Source organism: Nycticebus coucang, chromosome 13 (genome assembly GCF_027406575.1).
Source record: "Nycticebus coucang isolate mNycCou1 chromosome 13, mNycCou1.pri, whole genome shotgun sequence".
NCBI lineage: Eukaryota > Metazoa > Chordata > Mammalia > Primates > Lorisidae > Nycticebus > Nycticebus coucang.
The window spans coordinates 65,958,800-65,980,432 of record NC_069792.1 but is presented as its reverse complement, the minus strand read 5'-3'; the positions used below and the strand labels follow the sequence as shown (position 1 = coordinate 65,980,432).

The following is a 21,633-nucleotide window of genomic DNA, read 5'->3' as shown; positions in this document are numbered from 1 at the left end:
AGAAAACACCTATCTAAGAAACTGAAACTGTAAAACTCACTCTGGCATAAGTGCCTAGATTTAGTTCTCTGCTGAGCTAAAAAACCTAGGTGATCTGCTGTCTGATCCTATCGGTTTCTGTAATAGTTCCATGTTCCCAGAGAATTGAGCATAAAATTCCCATGGGACACCATAAGGATTCAAATTATGGAAATACTTTCAAGTGATTAAAGGAGAATTAAATATTGAAATAGTTTAAGAGCTCATCATGAGACTGGGAATATAGCCCATGGGGTGCCCAGGGAGGAAAGGAGTGCGCTTTCCAGAATAGGCAGTGAATCATTGCCACACAGACCTTCCAAGCCAAGGTTTGCCATGGTCATTTGGAAATCTGATATAAGTGTTTGGGATAGAGAATGGACCTTGGATTCAATCTGTTGAGGCCATGGGCTCAGATGAACTTGTCCAGGAAAACTGGGTAGCGTCTGAAGAGGAAAGGCTGAAAAGGGAAGGTTGAGGAATACCAGCACTGACGGGGTAGGGGGAGAAAGAAGAGCCTGCAAAGGGGATCAATGACAGTGGGCTGCTGGCTGACAATTGAAGACTTTTCAGGCATTCTGAGCAACTAATAATTATGAAATTTCCTATTTCCTGTCAGACTAATGCAAATGCCTTTCTTCCCTGGGGAGAGTGAGACATGATGCCTGGCTGGCCTCTGCATGGTGCGCTGGTTTTCTCTGGAATTCTTTCCTTACCCCTGCTTGCTATGGGATCTTCACAGGAGCACATGAGTCGGGGTGGGCGTATACATTTAAGGAGAGGGCTTCTGTGGGGGGAAAAAGTCCAAATAGCAAAAGCACTTTGGCAAAGCCAATTATAAACAGTTATCAGATATTACCAGTCAGGAATCTGGAAATGTTCCTTGAACGAGACCAGTTCTGAATCTATAGAATGGGTCACAAAATCTTGGTGCAATTGTTTGTCTTGCCAAGCTTTCCGCCCCGCCCCCCAAAGCTTTAGTACCCTTGAGTGTGACGTGCATGCTCCCTCTCATCCCAGGTCACACTGCCCCCAGTGGTCTACAAAATTCATTTGTATCACCTGCCTGTCCCTTGAAAGCACATAGTTTATCACTTGCGTTAAGACATCTTTTGGGGTGCCTTTCCAAGTCGCTTCTTATGTCTAGGATATATCAGAGATTCCCTCCAAAGCAAAACAGAAAACATCTGCTTATTTCTTTATTGGTCTTATCGTTTCTTGGCCTTTTGGCTAAGATCAAGTGTATTTATTTATTGGTCTTAAAGTCTTTTCTAAAATTGTATTACAATATAGATAGACCATTTATAAATTGGTGATAGCAGAATGTATATCTTGTGCTAGAGAGAAGGAGGCGGAGTGTCTACTGGTGAAAACTGGGCCTTAGAAAAGATGATGTTTGTGATAATAAAAAAGAGAGGAGAGAGGATGCTGTTCCAATTGAAACCTGCATCTACTCTAAAATTAGTCGAAAAAGCATCCAGTAAAGTAAACCAGCTATTCGATGGGTAACTGGAGCTTAATTAAGCTTGAAAAACTCTAGGAGCTTGTAGAGAGCACATATCTGAGCATCACGCCACCCAGCAGTCTTGGGGGGAGCTCCCAGCAGTCTCTGCCTGACAGAAGCTGGGATGGGGAGAGGAGGGAATAAGCAGCGCTTGCACGGGTCCCCTGGCAGCTCCTGCAATGGGAGTGGCAAGGTGAAGCCCTCTGGCCAAGGAGGCGCTGTGGCTGCAAGTCAGATGGTGACTAAAGGGGCTGAGGGGCAGGGAGACGCAGCACAGTGTCTGCTGCAATCCCCTGTTCTTTTGTCCTCTGTCATTCTGGCTTGTATGAAGCAAGTTCTAAAAGTCAGGACTGTTCACAAACACCTAGTTTATATAATAAAAATCTGCAAGTATTTTTCTAGGGCACAGTATTAGCTCCCTAGGGGCTGCCACAATAAAACACCATCAACTGGTTGGCCTAAAAAACAGAAATTTATATTCTCCCAATCTTGGAGGCTGGAAAGTCTGACATCAAGGCTGGTTTCTTCTGAAGCCTCTCTCTCTTTGGCAGGTAGATTTTCTCCTTATGTCTTCCCTTCATGTGTGTCTGTGTCCTAATATCCTTATCTTACAAAGACACCATCGATACTGAATTAGGGCCCACCCAGATGACCTCTGTGACCACCTTTCACTGAAATTGCTCTTGTCAAGGTCACTAGTAACCTCCTTGGTGCAGTCGGATCTCTGTCCTCATGACAGCATTCGCCATGACTGACCATTTTTCCTTCCTGAAACATTTTTCTACCTTGGCTTCAGTACACGATCTCCCAGTTTTCTTCCTTTCTCACCACTTCTCAGTATCCTATGCTGACTTTTCCTCCACCACTACTCCCGGAATGTTGGAGTATCTCCTGGCACAGTCCTGGCCTCTCCTTTCCTTATCAGACAAATTAATCCCTGTGCATGAAATACCCTCTATGTGTTGATGGCTCCCAAATTCCTCTCTTCATCCCTGACCTACATACAGATGTATCCAGCTGTCTACTGGACACCTCTGCTCAGACATTTAATACTTAATGGGTCCAAAATGGTTCTCTGAATTGGCACTACCTCCCACCAAACTTTTCCAACCCCATTTTACCCCATCCAGCCAAGAACCCTATTGCAACCCCCTCAAACTTAGGAATCATCCTGATTTCACTTAGCTGTAAGGGGAGGCTGGAAAGTGTCATCTAAGATTCTAGACATATGCCTAGCTATTGAGGAAGGGAAGGATGGATATTGGAATTCTAAACTAGGAGTCTCTGCCAGAGCTGGCTTTTTGTGTGAAATTCCCAAGTGTTAACATCAGGTCTGTTATCTGGTTTCAGCACAGGAGCTGCCAGTGTTTTTTAGCCCTTCTTAGAGGAGCAAAGAGAGATGGGATGGAATCTGCAGGCAGCCAGAAAGAGGAGCTAGTGAGGATCACAAACAGAGGAAGGTTAGCAGGGCTTAGACACAGACTGCCAAAGGGGGTGCATTTGGGTAGCCTAGGAGGCAGAGGCAGGACGTCGGGAGCCCTGCAGAGGTGGGCAGCAGGGAAAGGGGGGCCACAGTCCTTTACCTACACAACTAAAGAGTGTTCAGGGAATAGCGGCAGCAGTGGTGGTCCCTGGCTTCCCCTACCTTCAGGTCAAAGTAGTTGTTCTAAGGGGTACAACTTCCATCTCTGAACTGTGAAGTCCCTATCCACTCCAGAGCCACCGAAGTCACTCTCTCACTCCAGGCCAGGATCACCCTCTCTGGAGGACCAGAGGAGCCTGGACCGCCCCAGAGTCCCCAAGAGCTCCCAGCCCTCTGCAATCTCTCTCTGGCTTTTTCCAATAATCCAAAATGCCCTCTTAGACTTGGGCTGAGCTCAATCTTAGGCACCATGACAATTCCTCTGTAAAAGGCTTAGTCTCCCAACCAGCCGTCTTGCCATGGAAGGCGTGTGATGGGGAAGGGCCTGATTTGCTGGCAGGCTTCCCTCACTGGAATCCCTGCACCATTACTTACTAGCTGGGTGGACTGTACAAAAGTATTTCTATGTGTGTAAAACAAGACTAATCACATTTTCCTTACCTACTTCACAAGGCTTTTTCACAGTATGACTTATGCTTTAAAAAAGGAGGGAGAGAGAGAGTCTAAACAGCTTTATGTACAAATTTAAGATTCCAGTAAAGATTCTCTGTCACCACCCATGTATAATTGAAATTAGTGACTTTATTAACACAAACTTTGTGTTGAAAAGTGTTACCCAATAGGATAGTAAGAATCAGTTTCCATATCATACACATGTGACAAATTTGCCAGATGAATTTTCAGTAACGTGGTTCAACTTCTAGTCACTGTCTTGGCAGAAGCCAGATTGTTCTGGGGAGGGCTAGATTCTATGCCCTTGTAATTCCTGCCCCCTAGAAGTGAGAAACTATTTCTGTACAAAACAGAGACACTTTTTCAAGGTGATAAAATCCAAACAACATGCAGAGGTGACCTGATGCAGAGACAAAGCTGTAAAGAGGCTCAGCCAGTGGCTGAGGAACACCTCACACAAAAATAACGCGCATGCCCTGGGAGAGAGAGCCCTTGAACTTGCAGGATCATTGCCAACCACTGGCAGTTGGAGGCTCCTGCTGAGTAATGCCAGTGGAGGCAAATGAGTCACAGGTTTTGCTTTTATTTTTTTATTATTATTGAAAAAATTTTTTAGAGTATTAAGTTCCCTAAAAGCCCTTTCTAAAAGAATCACAAAACGATAAAAGTTTAGGAAAACTGTAGTTACGTGTATGGTAAAGGCTTATGCGGTGGTTAGGAGAACACCCAGTTCAAGATACAAACCTTCCCTGAATAGAAAAGTGAATTCCACTGCAGAGCAATTCACAAAGCACACTTTACCATAGGGTCTAAGTCAGTCTCCTAGTTATGACGTCACTGCTAAATTCAGGATATATAGTCCTGACTGACCAAACGCCAAACCCCTCAAATCTGCATAGTACCTGGCACGGGAGGGCATTTACTATTTAATGAATAAATTCACAGTCTACTCATGAAAGAAAGAAAGGAAGGAATGGGAGAAGGAAAGGAATGAAGGGAATGGGAGAAGAGGGAAGGGAAAAGAGGAAGGAAGAAGGAAGGAAGGAAAGAAGGAAGGAAGAAAGAAAAGAAGATATTCATCACTTTCATTGGAGGAATAACAGGGTTATCAGAGAAGGAGATTGAGTATCTGACCTTTAACCTCTACCTCAGTTTTCTGGACTATGTTATAGAAACACACACCATTAGGCTGCCTATTTCTGCTAAACATGGAGTTTATTGGTATAGTTTGGTACAACTTTAGTCCTACACCCCAGGCATGTTAACAGTCCTTTAAAAAACCTGCTATATTATTTTGGAAGAAAATAGTTCCAGTTGAACACGTTTAAAGAAATGCTAGAAAATTATTCCTATCAAAACATCCTCTTTCTGTGTCAGCTACTTGATTTCTAACGCAGTGTACAATCTCATGTCAATGTGAATACACATCGACCAAGTACGGGCTTTCTAAAGTGAGTTCTTTGCAGATGCCAAAACGATGTAGTCCTCCGGCTGTGTGCAGAGAGGCCAAGGGGAATCCGTGTGCACTGCCACATGTCCCTGGATCATCTCCTTTTCACAGCAGTGTCCAGTCTTTGATTGACAATTGCAAAGGACCCAAATGGAGAGGGAGACCACCCAAGAACACAAGCACAGGGGACTGGACAGTTACGAAAAACTGCAATGACTGGCTGAGCCTTGAGGGACATCTTAGTTTGGCCCCAAGGAAGGTGACATTATAGTCTGGAGGCCGACATGGATGCCAGCGTGGAGGACTTCCCAGGCAGACCAGGAGCAGGAGTGGCTGTATCACAGCAACCTCCCAAAGACACACCACAGGTGTTAGGGGAGTTCGGAAGTGAGACAGTGGACCTGGTCTGTCTCATACCGAGAGCTGAGGAACCAAGGCCAGCAGGGAGTGGTCCTGTTCCTTGATTTCTCATCTATGTTTAGAGTTGGGTGAAGAGCCAGCTTTTAAGTGAACATGGTAGGTTTTGTGATGGGGATATTTAAAAAGAAGAAAGGAAAGAATAAGCTTGCCTGAAACTGAACACACTTTTGTGGCCAGGAGAGCTTAGCGCTAAGGTGTGAACCTTTCACCCAGGAGAACGGTGCTCTCTGCTTGTCTATTTTAGACACTGATCTGGAGCATTAGCTCCCTGCCAGACCCCACTGCAGGAGGTGCAAAAAGGCAAACTGAACTGCAGCCTGAAGTTGATCTGACTATGTAAGCACTGTGCCAACACGTTGGCGTGATCACAGGAGGCTCAGAAGGTTCCAACAACTCAGGCAGCTGTTTGCTACCAGGTGAGACAGTCTCCCTAGGCACTCGGCAGCGTTCGGGTTCAGCAAGAAGCATCTACTTCCTCAAGGTTCCGTGATGGGATCCAGGACTGTGAAGGGCAGCAACGAAGTCCATCTGCTCTCCATTTGGACACTCTGCTAATTGACACAGTTCTTTGTGATTCTTCGACTTCTGTCCATCTGTCGGATGCTGTCTGTAACATTAATGGTGACTTCTTTTGCAGACATTCTCTTCCCATCTTTTTTAGCCTGTTGGAAAGTTTAAAATAGTGCACTGAGTGACAAGGAAATATCCAAAGGTCCTTGAATTTGCATTAATCACTTGAGGTTGTTACACATACACACACACATATGTATGCACACACACACAGAGGCAGGAAGGATGGCCCACAAGAACACATGTGTATATCCTCTGTTTCAGAGATCTCTGTGATGGATCTGTAATACTAACTCAAACCAGAGCTTGGCATAGGCATGGCTTGAATTATCAAATGAATGAATTGATTAGCTAAGGTCCATCAAAGGGCACTGTGAAAGTTTTCATACTGGCCTTGGAAGAGTGGTTAACGGTCTGAGCTTTGGAATCATACAGACTTTGGTTCCAATACTGACTATATAATTCAACTATGGGCAAGTTTTTTCTAATCCTTCTAATGCTCATCTATAAAATGAAGAATAAACTTCATAAGGTTATTTTAAGGATTAAATAAAGTAATGCCTGTCACTAAACAAAAATGGAATAAAAACACTTAAAAAGGATAGGCTGTCTACTTCCAAGTGAAGTGAAATCAATGATAAAAGTCCAGAATTAATATTAAATATTAAAGCATGAACTTAATTGTAGGTTCTTCTACTGTCTGTGCCTAATCCCCACCTTCACTCTCTCCAGAGAGAAAACAGCTTTGACTAGTGAGGGGCAAACTTGCATGCCCTCCACTCAATGACTGTGCACTGGGAATGAACGGGAGGTGAGCTTTGTGGTTTGTGTCCACCAGTAGCTGGACTGCCCAATCCCCATTGCAGGGAGAACAGTTGACCCTCCAAGGGTAGCCTCACCTGCAGAGAGCCTCCTTCCCCAACCTCGTGCCCTTCCTGAGGTGGTACATAGAGGTGTGTAAGGCATGGCCATGTGGACCACAAACAGGTCAGCTCTGACAGGCCACTTAGCTCCAGAGCTCCCCCGGGGCTGGGGCAGGGGCAGCTGAGCTGGTTTCAGCTAGTATCATGGCTCAGCTTCTCCCTCAGCCCTCTTCCGCTTCTGTCCCTGTGCACAGATGTCGACCCCAAGGGCACTTCCTAATAAACATCCTATATGCTGAAATCTCACAGGCTGCTTCCTGGACACACCTTCCATCTCAGATCTGTAGGGCAGCCCCTGTGGTGTGAGCATCTTCCCATGCTGGGTGGTGAGAGATGCATATTTTCCATACAACATGGCCCCTGAACATAAGCAAACAACTTCATCTGTAGCGCACCCAAAGAAATGGTGGATTGTGACACCACTGGCGAAAAATAAATTGTTCTGTTTTATTTAAGAAACACTATGTAGGTTTCTATCAGGTCACATAAATCCTGTGTACCTGCTGACGACACCCCACTCCATATTCTCTGGACTCAGTCAGAGCACCCCCCCTCCCCAGCTCTGGGTGTTGGCTGCTAACTGCTCCTGTAACACGCTCTGAATTGCTCTCATCTGATTGGAGGAATTCCTGACAGGCTACATTCTAATTCCTGGAGAGTCCCATGGCCAATGACTATTAGGGAAACAAAAAGCTGGCCCTTTTGCCTCCAGGGGATACAAATCTAAGAACCCTGCATGCCCCAGAGCATCCCTGTGATTAGGCTGAAGCCGGACTGCAGCTGTTGAGTTGAGTTTGTGTATTTGCTGGAGTTGGTTCCCTGCCCTGCCCTGCTCCCTCCACGGGCAGGTTTCACCTGAGAGTACAATTTTCTGTCACTTCCATGAGAATTCTCAGCTCAGCCTGTGCTTCTGGGGAATCTGACCTAAAATAATACTTTATGGGTGATGTGAGGAAAAAATGTCCAAGGATAATTTTGAGTGTGTGCCTTATCTATTGATTTCACACGACAGGATTTAATTATTTTCCTCCTCGGGTTCCCAGTGCCCAGAGTAGTCTGGAGACAGGGTAGGCTCACAACTTAACTGTGGCTGAATAAATGGCTGACGGAATGAGTAAGTCCTGTTTTGTCGGTGAACTCCTGCTATAACAACCAGTAGGCAGAGCTGGGTGGGGTGGCTCATGCTCGTAATCCTAGCACTCTGGGAGGCCGAGGTGGGTGGATTTCTTGAGCTCAGGAGTTTGAAACCAACCTGAGCAAGAGTAGGGTCTCTAAATAAAAACAAACAAACAAACAAACAACAACAACAAAAAAAAACCTAGCTCCACGCTGTGGCAGGCGCCTATAGTCCCTGCTACTCCAGAGGTTGAGGCAAGAGGATCACTTGAGCCCAAGAGTTTGAGGTTGCTGCAAGCTATGGCACCATGGCACTTTACCAAGGGCCACTGAGTGAGAATGTGTCTTAAAAAAACAAAAACAAAAAGCCAGGAGGCAATACTGCTTAGGGGTCAGTTCCAAGCCTGAACTGGCACCAGGGGCTAGCAAAGACTGAAGAGTTTATTTTTTCCCAGAATCAGAGCACTTAAAAAGTGAAGAGTCTCACAACCTTCAAACCAGACATCTCTGGTTATCTATCTACAACTCCTCCTGTGCTTTAAGGCATTGTACTCCCAAGAGTAGTTACTCGCCTTTCCACTTTACATGTACTCTGTTTCTCCGAAAATAAGACATCCTTTGAAAATAAGACCTACTCACAGGAAAGATAAGATATCCCCTGAAAAATAAGACCTAGCGCATCTTTGGGAACACACCTTAATATAAGACACTGTCTTATTTTTGGGGAAACAGGGTACTACCTTGTGTGTGCTAATTTCTTTCCTAAAGAAAAGTGTGGCTGCTGTGTGTATGAGTCCAGTCCCATCTGACTTCCACCTTGAGTGTTATTCCATAGAAGCTTCAAGAACTTAGGCAGGGGGAAGAGACACAGAGGCCTTCTTTGAAATGAGCCAGATTGACAGCAGCATTTCCCTTAGACCTAGGAAGTAGGAGAACTTTCCAGAATGGAAATGCAAACTTTCCAAACTACAGAAATGCTTTTCTTTAGAAAAGTTTCACAAAAGGTTATTAAAGATGATACACACAAAATGCATCTGTTTTCTATTTCAGTCTGCACTTCTAAGCTTTCAAATCTAAGCAGAAATTCAGTAGTTGGATATCCAAGTCTGCTAAGTAAAGAGTCAAAGGCTATCAAATTCCTGGAACAGTCACAGAATAGATAGGATTGTGATCCCAACCGCAATATGGCAATTTCTTAAATCTGTACATCACAGGTCTGCACGCTGGAAATGTTCCAAGCACAAGCTTTGGAACCAGACAGACCTGGATTTAGAGCAAGCCTTTGCCAGGTAGTGGTGACAAGACACATGGATTTAAACTTTGCATCTTAGTTACACTACCTGAAAAATGGGAAAATACTGCTTGCTTTTTAGGTTTTTTTGAGAGAATTAAGTGTATCACACGGGTGACCAATTTTCCCTATTAATCTGGGACTGACACATTTTAAAACTAAAAGTCCCACATCCCAGAAACCTTCTCGGGCCCCAGCAAACCAGGACGATTAGTCACCCCAACTATAGCTATTAACATCAATTTTATTTGCAAAAAGATGATATCAGTCAAACATAGCATACTGAAATCTAAAACCTCATTCTACTGACTATGACTACTGCTTCTAAAGAGCAACAATGATAATAACTCTAAACAGGGAGACTTTATATCTTTTGTATTAACCTGGATGGAGTTGAAACACATTCTTCTCAGTAAAGTATCACAAGAATGGAAAAGGAAGTATCCAGTGTACGCGCTCAACTATGAAGCCAGTAGACAATCCAATACACGCCCATGCAAGAGAAAAACTCAATCCAACTCAAGTTGAGGGAAGGAGGGAGAGGGGAGAGGAGAGGAGAGAGGGGAGCAGGAGGGGAGGAGGGAGGGGGATTGGTGTGCTCCCATCTAATGGGCACAATGTTAGGGTATATGGCATACCTCATGGGTGCAGGACACAACTGTGACAGGGTCTTTACCTAACAAATGCAAACATTGTGACCTAATTGTACCCTCATATTAATCTGAAATTAAAACTAAATAATTAAACAAACAACAACAACAAAAAACAATAATAACTAAGAGATATGCTTTTGGATAAGGACAAATTAGAGCTCTATACTCCAATTATGGCCTCAGAAAGTTCCACACCTTAAAGAAATCCACTTTCAAATAATTACACTGCATTAAATTTAGCAAATTAAACAATTGAGAATGACAATGCAAATCAAATAATTAGAACAATAATGCTTTTTCTTAGAAACCTTTTACCAGGCTCGGTGCCTATAGCTCAAGAGGCTAAGGTGCCAGCCACATACACCAGAGCTGGGGGGTTCGAGTCCAGACTGGGCCGGCCAAGCAACAATGACAAACCAAAAAATGGCCGGGCATTGGGGCGGGAGCCTGTAGTCCTAGCTACTTGGGAGGCGGAGGCAGAAGAATCGCTTAAGTCAGGAGTTGGAGGTGGCTGTGAGCCGTGATGCCACAGCACTCTACCCAGGGCGACAGCTTAAGGCTCTGTCTCAAAATAAAAGGCAAGAAAGAAAGAAAGAAACCTTTTACCAAAGAGAACTTTTGAATCTGAGATATGAAGCAAAAGGTATCCACGCCCTTGACAGCTGTGAGGATATTCAGGAGGTTGGAAGTTGCCACCATCTAGTTGTAACTTGGAAGCCTTAGATTCCAAGCCCAAATGAGAGGGCAAATGAACATGATAAAGAGAACTACAATGCCAGGTATTTTCCCTAGAAATGCCAAGAAGTGAGCTTTTTTGCCCTCTTCTGAGAAAAAGGCTATGTAAATACAAGGAACAATTACGTCATGTTGTCCCTTGGTGACTATGACACTTGATACCACATATTTTCCCTCTGATGTAGTTTTCAGCTAGCCAAACCTTTGAAGATCCCACTCCCTTCTTTTAATGACAGGAAAAGAAAATGTGTCCCCATTGTAATTACTAGCATCAAAAAATCTTATGGTTCCCAATGGATGAGGGGAGAAGCCTATTTGGCACCTTTTCTGTATGCAGCTGTCTGATGATTCAATCCCTCTTCCACTTCTAATATTCTTGTTGTGAGTTTTCTCACCATTGACTCTTGTTAATGGGCCACCTCTTGTTTCTCACCTAGTTTCACAGCTTTTCTATTCTCTCCTTGCTTCATTTTAATTTCTGCAGTTTTAGTACCCTGTGAATCATTGATTCTAGTCCTCTTGGTACTGCCTCTTCAATTAAAAGCAATTTATTGGCTGCCATTTCTCAAGGGTAACCAAATTGACTGTGATAACTTCTTGGCATCTCCAACCCAGATGGACTTGTCTCTTTTGGGGTTCAGAAGTCAATGATGTAGCCTATTCCCCACAGGGGTGGGGATGGCCTGGCTGCTCTTTAGAAACCTGGATTCAAGACTGCAGCCTTTTCTCACTTTCTCCTAAAATGGAAATAGAGAGATGTTCTTGGCTTTGCTTGGACTCCACAAATATATCTATACCTCACGTGGGCTGTATGAACCTTTTCACAGTTCTTTGCAGACAACAAAGAAAAGCAAGACTTATTGAGATCATAATTTATGATTTTTCTGTATAATTGGTATTTTTAAATTTTTAAAGCAATACATAATTGTGATAAAAAGAAATTCACAGAATAGAGAAGGCCACAGTGAAAGGTAACACTTGCTCCCTGGCTGCTGGCTGCTGGATCCTGGCACCTTTCCCACAGGCAATCACAGCTAATAATTTCTTATGGAGAGTTGCAATGGTCTTCTGAGTATATACAAGCACAGGGCCCTGTTATTCCCTTTCCCTAGACTCTTTACTTCCTAGCCTTTAACTACAGTTTGAAGAGAACATTAATTTGCTTACTTATTTTCTACTTTTTCATCAGATTATAAACTTCAAGAAGGTAGGAACCTAGATTATTTTGTTTACTACAGTATCCCCAGAATCTGACTTACTGCCTATCACATAATAGACACTCAATAAATAATTTGATGATAAACACATGTGTAAAGAAAGAAAGGGAGAGGAAAAAAATATCTCTGGGAATGGAAATTGTTTGCATTGTCCTGCCTAAATTTCCTTGAACTACCCTACAGGGTTTCAAGCATGTTTCTGATTGATTGTTCCTCGCACCATCCCTGAGAGATAGGTGGGAACATTACTGTGTTCACTTTCCCAGTGAGGCAGCTGAAATCACTCAGGCTAATGCAATTTGCCCAAGGCCAGTGTAAGTACAGGTGGTGAGTCTAACTAAAGATGGTGGCCCCAGGTCCCACATCCAGCCTCCCACACTCTGCTGAAGCTCTCTCTATGTTCTCCATCATGTTTCAAGTGGTGGGAAGGAAGAACATGGGGTTTGGAGGCAGACAGACCTGGGTTTGAATTCTAACAGAGCCAAATCACTACTTCCTGGGCTACATTGGCCAAATATCTAGTTTCAGGGCCTCTATTTCCCCAATTGGGGAATGATGCCACTTACCTTTTGGAGTAGTAAGGGATAAAGATGACACCCTGCACACAGTAGGGACTCCGGAAACTTTAGTTTCCTCCTCCCTTCCTTCCCCAAAGATTAAAGACCAGAGCTTTGTCAGCTGCAACCCAAGACATTTGACTGCTTTTAAGTCAGGTGCCATTAAATGGAGAAAGACAATAACAAACCTCTAGTTGTTCCCAAGTTCTATGAATTTGTTTGCTGCAGTTTTGTGAATTTTTACAGCATCAATGCAAGGTCAGTCAGCTGCTCCTCCAAGGGCCAGCTGCTAGGCTGGGAAGGCAACATCAGGCCCTGTTTCAGGCAAAACCCTCCAAAATCCTCCTAGCCTGGAGAAAATTCCATGCAGACCCCTGGCCTGTGCCTCCTTCTCACTTAGACTCACTCACCCCAGGGGGTTTTACCAAGTGCCAAATGGGGTTGTTACTTTTCAAGTTGAATCTCAGATAGAGGATCAATTGTGGCGGAGACAAGGTGGCTGACTGAAGCCAGCTTTCCACAGAGGCTCCTGTCCAGAAGGAGAGTTAAAGGACAGAAATTTAGCAAGTAACCTGGTGGATTAGAGCTGCACCAAGAGAGAAGGTTGGAGAATACACATCAACCCCGCTGAGGTGAGCTGCGACCCCAAGGATACAAACAAAAGGTACAAAATCCATCACCAAGTGGATGGGAGTCTCCTCCCACATGAGAACAGCTTGGAGTGCCCCACAAACAAACGAGCAGAGTTCAAAGGTCCTCCCACTACACTCCACAGGAGAGACCCTCTAAAACATGGACCTATCTCCCCTACTAGGGTGCCACAGTGTTCTCCTGCCAGGCATAAAACTGTATAAAACTGTATATATTCTCTACCTGCCATTCTGAGCTCCCAGCACTAACCTCCACTCTCACCCTGAGGTCTGGAGGCCTGTTCCCCAGCAGTCCAGATTCCTGGGTGATTTCTCAAGGGGTGTGGACAGGGCCTAGACTGCAGCTGGTCAGTGCTGATTATTTAGCATGGGAGTGAGGAGAAAACGGTCAGCTGAGAGGGAACCACAGCGGAGCAGCAGTGCCCCAAGGTGCAGAGCAGTAGCTGTTTTCGGCAACAATAGGGCACACTCCTGGATATTCTGAAGCCACACTCCCTGTCTCCCTGAGCAACCAGAGGAGGCTGGGCATCTTCTCAGGTGGCAACCACCACAGAACAGATCTGGGACAGAAGCGCAGGCCCCATGAGTAAAGGGTTTGCCTGAGGTGGTACCAGCCTGGGTGGAGCGCAGGGACTAGAAAACACACACACAGAGCCGGGAAATTCCCAGAGTGGGGCTGACCCAGACGACCACTTTACTGAGCCTAAGATGCACCTGGCCCTTAGGGGATCGTCAGCCTATAGACTACGGAAGGCAGGAGGCTAGAACTGACAGCTAACCAAATACAAACATTCAGGAGTAAAGACAGGGCCTGAGGTGCAGGCTCTGGCAACAGCTTCTCTTCTGCATGGGAATTTAGCAGGGACAGAAACAAATTCTCGCAAAGTTGTTCTGTTCTGTTCTATCAGTAACATCAATCAGGGGTGGGGCTGGAACTAAGTGAACACCCCCCAGCCTCCATCAAGCGCCCGAGGATGTCAGGCCTCACCTCTCCCTGCTGGATACAGGCAGAGCGCAGCAGCCTGGCTGAGCAGAAATAGATTTCCTTGTGATTCAGGCAGGTGCAAACCCCTGGAGTATCTGTTCACTAGAGGCAATTGGGTCACAGCTGTGCGGGGCTATCAGTGACTGGGTGTGATAGAGGTGCAAGGTGGGGAAGGAGGCATCAACCTTCCCAGACTAATCTATTTGCAGGTTGGGTCCTCCTGACTTTACAGAGCACTGCAGCAAGTCATATAGGAGTTGTCACCAGACCCCTGAGATCCAGGTGCCAGAGAACTTTTAAACTCTCCCACCTGAGACAGGTACTGACTGAGACAATTGATTTGGACCTTTTGAACTGAGCCAATCGCCCAAGGACTATTCAAATGGTGCCCTGGGTGTATGGTTATAGGAAGGTTTGATTTTCCTTTACCAATTATTGCCTGAGGGGGGTAGGGTGACTTAATTGCTGGTATTTCTCCACAGCTGAGACTTCAACCCAGAGTAACTGTTTCACTAGGGTCAGACAGAGACCAGCTGAAAACAAGACAGAACCACTTAGCCCCGCCACACCAAATAGGTCCCCAGTTTCTCAGGCCATAGCGCTTCACGGGTCCTCAACAAAGCTCCAGGGGAAAAATCAAACAGTGTAAAATAATCATGGGATGGAATCAGTGGAAAAACTCTGGTAACATGAATAACCAGAATAGATCAACCCCCCCCCAAGGAAAGATATGGCAGATGTAGCTGAAGATCCCATTCATAAACAGCTGGCCGAGATGTCAGAAATCAAATTCAGAATTTGAACTCCAAACAAGATTAATAGAATGGAGGAAAATTTGGAATTAGAAATTCGAGGAGCAATTCAAAAGTTGGAATTAGAAATTCGAGGAGAAATTCAAAAGTTGTCTCAAGAATTTAACGAATTTAAAGACAAAACTACCAAAGATTTAGATCCACTGAAGCAAGAATTTGTACCCTCAAAGATCTCAAAAATGCAGTAGAATCCCTCAGAGTAACAGAGTGGAGCAAGCAGAAGAAAGGATTTCTGACATTGATGACAAAGCTTTTGAACACTCCCAAACTCTCAAAGAGGAAGAGAAATGGAGAGCAAAAATGGATCATTCTCTCGAGAGCTCTGGGATAATTCGAAGAAGGCTAATATCCACCTCATTGGAATCCTTGAAAATGATGAAGCGGCCTCGCAAGGCACAGAGGCCCTTCTCCATGAAATTATGAAAGAGAATTTTCCAGACATGCCAAGAGATACTGAAATTCAGATAGCAGACAGTTTCAAAACCTCAGCATGACTCAATCTGAATAAGACATCCCCCAGGCATATCATAATTAACTTCACTAAAGTTAATATGAAGGAGAAAATTCTGAAAGCAGCCGGACATACAAAATCCATTACCTACAAAGGGAAGAATATTAGAATGACAGCAGATCTCTCTGCTGAAACTTTTTAAGCCAGAAGAGAGTGGTCATCAATTTTTAATCTCCTAAAACAAAATAACTTTCAACCCCGGATCCTGTATCCAGCTAAACTGAGCTTCATTTATGATGGAGAAATTAAATTAAATTAAATGACATTCATATGTTGAAGAAATTTGCCATAACCAAACCAGCTCTTCAGGATATTCTCAGACATATCCTCCATAATGACCAGCTCAATCCTCTACCACAAAAGTAAACTCGCTCAGAACCTTTTTTTTTTTTTTTTTTTTGGTTTTTTTTGGCCAGGGCTGGGTTTGAACCCGCCACCTCTGGCATATGGGACCGGCGCCCTACTCCTTGAGCCACAGGCGCCGCCCGCTCAGAACCTTTTGATCAAACTCCAACTTCCACAGTGGTGAAAGGATTACAAATATCCACTGGACTTTCGAAAAACTCAATACCCAAAATTTTACCAGACTTATCAATATTCTCCATTAATGTGAATGGCTTAAACTGTCCTCTAGAGAGAAACAGGTTAGCTGACTGGATACACAAACTCAGGCCAGATATTTGCTGCATACAAGAGTCACATCTTACCTTAAAAGATAAATATAGACTCAGGGTGAAAGGATGCTCGTCCATATTTCAGGCAAATGGTAATCAGAAAAAAGCAGGTGTTGCAATTCTATCTGAAGACACAATAGGCTTTAAACCAACAAAACAAAGGAAGGATAAGAATAGTGGGCTGATGAGAAGTATGTGTATTCCATAATAATATAGAATAATTATATAATAATTATTACACATTATAATTATGGAATAATGTCTATTCCATATTATAAGCCCATAATAATATGAAGTGACTACTTCATATTTGTTAAAGGTAATACTCAATATGATGAGATTTCAATTATTAATATTTATGCACCCAACCGGAATGCGCCTCAATTTATAAGAGAAACTCTAACAGACATGAGCAACTTGATTTCCTCCAGCTCCATAATAGTCGGAGATTTCAACACTCCTTTGGCAGTGTTGCATAGATCCTCCAATAAGAAGCTGAGCAAAGAAATTTTAGATTTAACCTAACCATCCAACATTTGGATTTAGTAGACATCTACAGAACATTTCATCCCAACAAAACTGAATACACATATTTCTCAGCAGCCCACGGAACATACTCCAAAATCGATCACATCTTAGGTCACAAGTCTAACCTCAGTAAATTTAAAGGAATAGAAATTATTCCTTGCATCTTCTTGAATCACCATGGAATAAAAGACGAATTCAGTAGCAACAGGAATTTGCATACTCATACAAAAACATGAAAGTTAAATAACCTTATGCTGAATGATAGCTGGATCAGAGATGAGATTAATAAGGAAATTGCCAAATTTTTGGAACAAAATGACCATGAAGACACAAATTATCAGAACCTCTGGGATACCACAAAGGCAGTCCTCAGAGGGAAATTTATAGCACTGCAAGTCTTCCTCAAGAGAATGGAAAGAAAAAAAGATTAAAAAAAAAAGAGAGAGAGAGAGAATGGAAAGAGAGGAAGTTAACAACTTAATGGGACATCTCAAGCAACTAGAAAAGGAAGAACATTCCAACCCCAAACCCAGTAGAAGAAAAGAAATAACCAAAATTAGAGCAGAATTAAATGATATTGAAAACAAAAGAATTATACAACAGATCAATAAATTAAAAAGTTGGTTTTTTGAATAGGTCAATAAAATAGATAAACCTTTGGCTAACCTATGATATATAATTTGTTTGATGGGTTGCTGGATTCTGTTTATCAGGATGTTGTTGAATATTTTTGCGTCTATATTCATTAGTGATATTGGTCTATAATTTTCTTTTCTTGTTGGTTCTTTTCCTGGTTTGGGGATCACGGTGATGTTTTCTTCATAGAATGTGTTGGGTAGTCTTCCTCCTTTTTCTACATTTTGGAACAGGTTGAGTAATACAGGTAGGAAAAAAAGAAAAAAAGAGTAAAATCTCTAATCTCATCAATCAGCAATCACAAAGATGGAATAACAACAGACTCCTCAGAAATTCAAAAAATCCTTAATGAATATTACAAGAAACTTTATTCTCAGAAATATGAAAATCTGAAGGAAATTGACCAAAGCTTTGAAGTACGTTACCTTCTAAGACTTAGCCAGAATCAAGTGGAAATGTCGAACAGGCCCGTATCAAGTTCTGAAATAGCATCAACCATATAAAATCTCCCTAAAAGAAAAGCCCGGGACCAGATGGCTTCACGTCAGAATTCTACCAAACATTTAAAGAGGAACTAGTACCTGTATTACTCAACCTGTTCCAAAATGTAGAAAAAGGAGGAAGACTACCCAACACATTCTATGAAGAAAACATCACCGTGATCCCCAAACCAGGAAAAGAACCAACAAGAAAAGAAAATTATAGACCAATATCACTAATGAATATAGACGCAAAAATATTCAACAACATCCTGATAAACAGAATCCAGCAACCCATCAAACAAATTATATATCATGACCAAGTCATTTTTATCCCAGGGTCTCAAGGCTGGTTCAATATACATAAAACTGGGGCAGTGCCTGTGGCTCAAGGAGTAGGGTGCCGGTCCCATATGCCGGAGGTGGCAGATTCAAACCCAGTCCTGGTCAAAAACTACAAAACAAACAACAAAAAAAATACATAAAACTATAAGTATAATTCAGTACATGAACAAATTAAAAAACAAAGACCATATGATTCTCTCAATTGATGCAGAAAAAGTTTTTGATAATATCCAGCATTCCTTCATGATCAGAACACTTAAGAAAATTGGTATAGAAGGGACATTTCTTAAACTGATAGAGGCCATCTATAGCAAACCCGCAGCCGATATCGTATTGAATGGAGTTAAATTGAAATCATTTCCACTCACATCAGGAACCAGACAAGGCTGCCCATTGTCTCTACTGCTCTTTAACATTGTGATGGAACTTTTAGCCACTGCATTTAGGGAAGAAAAGGCGATCAAGGGTATCCATATAAGGTCAGAAGAGATCAAACTTTCGCTCTTCGCAGATGATATGATTGTATATCTGGAAAACACCAGGGATTCTACTACAAAACTCTTAGAAGTGATCAAGGAATACAGCAGCGTCTCAGGTGACAAAATCAACATTCATAAATCGGTAGCGTTTATATATACCAACAATAGTCAAGCTGAAAAAACAGTTAAGAACTCTATTCCGTTCACAGTAGTGCCAAAGAAGATGAAAATTTGGGAGTTTATTTAACAAAGGACATGAAAGATCTCTATAAAGAGAACTATGAAAGTCTAAGAAAAGAAATAGATGAAAATGTTAACAAATGGAAAAACATACCATGCTCATGGCTGGGAAGAATCAACATTGTTAAAATGTCTATTCTACCCAAAGCCATATGCAATTTTAATGCAATCCCTATTAAAGCTCCACTGTCATACTTTAACAATCTTGAAAAATAATACTTCGTTTTATATGGAATCTGAAAAAACCTCGAATAGCCAAGACATTACTGAGAAATAAAAACAAAGCAGGAGGAATCATGCTACCAGACCTCAGACTATACTATAAATCGATAGTGATCAAAACAGCATGGTACTGGCACAAAAACAGAGAAGTAAATGTCTGGAACAGAATAGAGAACCAAGAGATGTATTCAGCTACTTACCGTTATTTGATCTTTGACAAGCCAATTAAAAACATTCAGTGGGGAAAAGATTCCCTATTTAACAAATGGTGCTGGGTGAACTGGCTGGCAAACTGTAGAAGACTGAAACTGGACCCACACCTTTCACTATTAACTAAGATAGACTCTCACTGGATTAAAGATTTAAATTTAAGTCATGAAACTCTAAAAATACTAGAAGAGAGTGCAGGGAAAACCCTTGAAGAAATCAGTCTGGGCGAGTATTTTATGAGGAGGACCCCTCGGGCAATTGAAGCAGCTTCAAAAATACACTACTGGGACTTGATCAAACTAAAAAGCTTCTGCACAGCCAAGAACACAGTAAGTAAAGCAAGCAAACAGCCCTCAGAATGGGAGAAGATATTTGCAGGTTATGTCTCCGACAAAGGTTTAATAACCAGAATCCACAGAAAACTCAAACGTGTAAGCAAGAAAAGAACAAGTGATCCCATCACAGGCTGGGCATGGAACTTGAAGAGAAACTTCTCTGAAGAAGACAGGCACACGGCCTACAGACATATGAAAAAATGCTCATCATCTTTAATCATCAGAGAAATGCAAATCAAAACTACTTTGAGATATCATCTAACTCCAGTAAGATTAGCCCATATCACAAAATCCCAAGACCAGAGATGTTGGTGTAGATGTGGAGAAAAGGGAATACTTCTACACTGCTGGTGGGAATGCAAATTAGTGCATTCCTTTTGGAAAGATGTTTGGAGAACATGTAGAGATCTAAAAATAGATCTGCCATTCAATCCTATAATTCCCGTACTAGGTATATACACAGAAGACCAAAAATCACATTATAAGAAAGATATTTGTACCAGAATGTTTATTGCAGCCCAATTCATAATTGCTAAGTCATGGAAAAAGCCCAAGTGCCCATCGATCCACGAATGGATTGATAAATTGTGGTATATGTACACCATGGAATATTATGCAGCCTTAATGAAAGGAGATGGAGACTCCTTAAAGCCTTAAAGATAGAGCTTTACCTCTTTCATGTCTACATGGTTGGAACTAGAACATATTCTTCTAAGTAAAGTATCTCAAGAATGGAAGAAAAAGTATCCAATGTGCTCAGCCCTACTATGAAACTCATTTATGGCTTTCACATGAAAGCTATAACCTAGTTATAACCTAAGAATAGGGGGAAGGAGGAGAGGGAGGGGAAGGAGGGGGGAGGATGGGTGGAGGGAGGGTGATTGGTGAGATTACACGTGCGGTGCATCTTACAAGGGTACATGTGAAACTTAGTAAATGTAGAATGTAAATATCTTAACACAATAACTAAGAAAATGCCAGAAGGGCTATGTTAACCAGTGTGATGAAAATGTGTCAAACGGTCTATAAAACCAGTGTATGGTGCCCCATGGTACATGATCGCATTAATGTACACAGCTATGATTTAATTTAAAAAAAAAGAAGATCAATTGTACCCCATAATTGCATTAATGTACACAGTTAAGATTTCATAATAATAATAAAAAAAAGATTAGGAAGGCAGCAGAACCTGCTTTAGAAAAGTAACTGAAGAAACAGTCATCATATGAAGGGGGCGCAGAGCCAGGATGGGCGGGCTCCAAGCCACAGGAAAACTCAGAGACCATCTCAATCAACATATAGTTATCGAGTACCTGTCAGGTGCATAACCTGAAGTGGGCACAGGGCTCAGGGAAGACTATAAAGAAAAATAAGGAGGGCTCTGCCTTATCTGCCTTAATGGGGTTTTCCTACAGACCCTTAGATGAATAGTGAATCTTGTATCTCTACAACAGGTAACAGCAAATAAATAAGTGTATATCCCTATACTGCTAAATTCCTTCCTTTTCCCCAGGCTTGCGCCAGCCAGTGAGTACACCAAAATGCTCTTCTTTTTTATCATTTCTAAATAGTAAGGGGGTACACATTTTTTGTTATATGGAAGCCTCGTGTAATGTCTAAGTGTGAACTTTCAGTGTGCCCATCTTTGTACCTGTTAGGTGAACAGTGTCCTCCAGCAGCTTTCCCGCTCTTCTGTTGTCCCCACCCATTTCTTTTGTTCTCTCCCTCTAATCCTTGTTTTTGTTTTTCCAGGGAAGACTCCTAGTTGCTTTCTCAACTCTTCCTTGATATGTCTCATGTTACTGTTGTCGGGAGAAACTCTGGGCTGGTCCTGTCCTTTCTTGATCGGGTTTCCCATCTCTGCTCCCCCTGTCTTTCTTAGTGTCTGGGGATGGGTGAAGGGCAGAAGATGGAGGAAGCTCCTTAGCTGAGAATCAGTCCATCAGCTAATTCCCTTAGCATGGTCTGGTCACTTCGC

At 42.7% G+C, this 21,633-nt stretch overlaps 1 protein-coding gene across 1 annotated transcript in view; it reads right to left on the bottom strand.

Annotated features, from left to right (window-relative positions):
- Nucleotides 1-5,820: 5,820 nt before the first annotated feature.
- The window catches only part of BAALC (BAALC binder of MAP3K1 and KLF4), a 110,323-nt gene continuing 94,510 nt past the window's right edge, over nucleotides 5,821-21,633 (bottom strand). Inside the window, exon 3 of the mRNA XM_053558719.1 lies at nucleotides 5,821-6,149. Coding sequence (XP_053414694.1) covers nucleotides 6,039-6,149 — 111 coding nt within the window. The 3' untranslated portion in view covers nucleotides 5,821-6,038. The remainder of the gene's footprint in view (nucleotides 6,150-21,633) is intronic.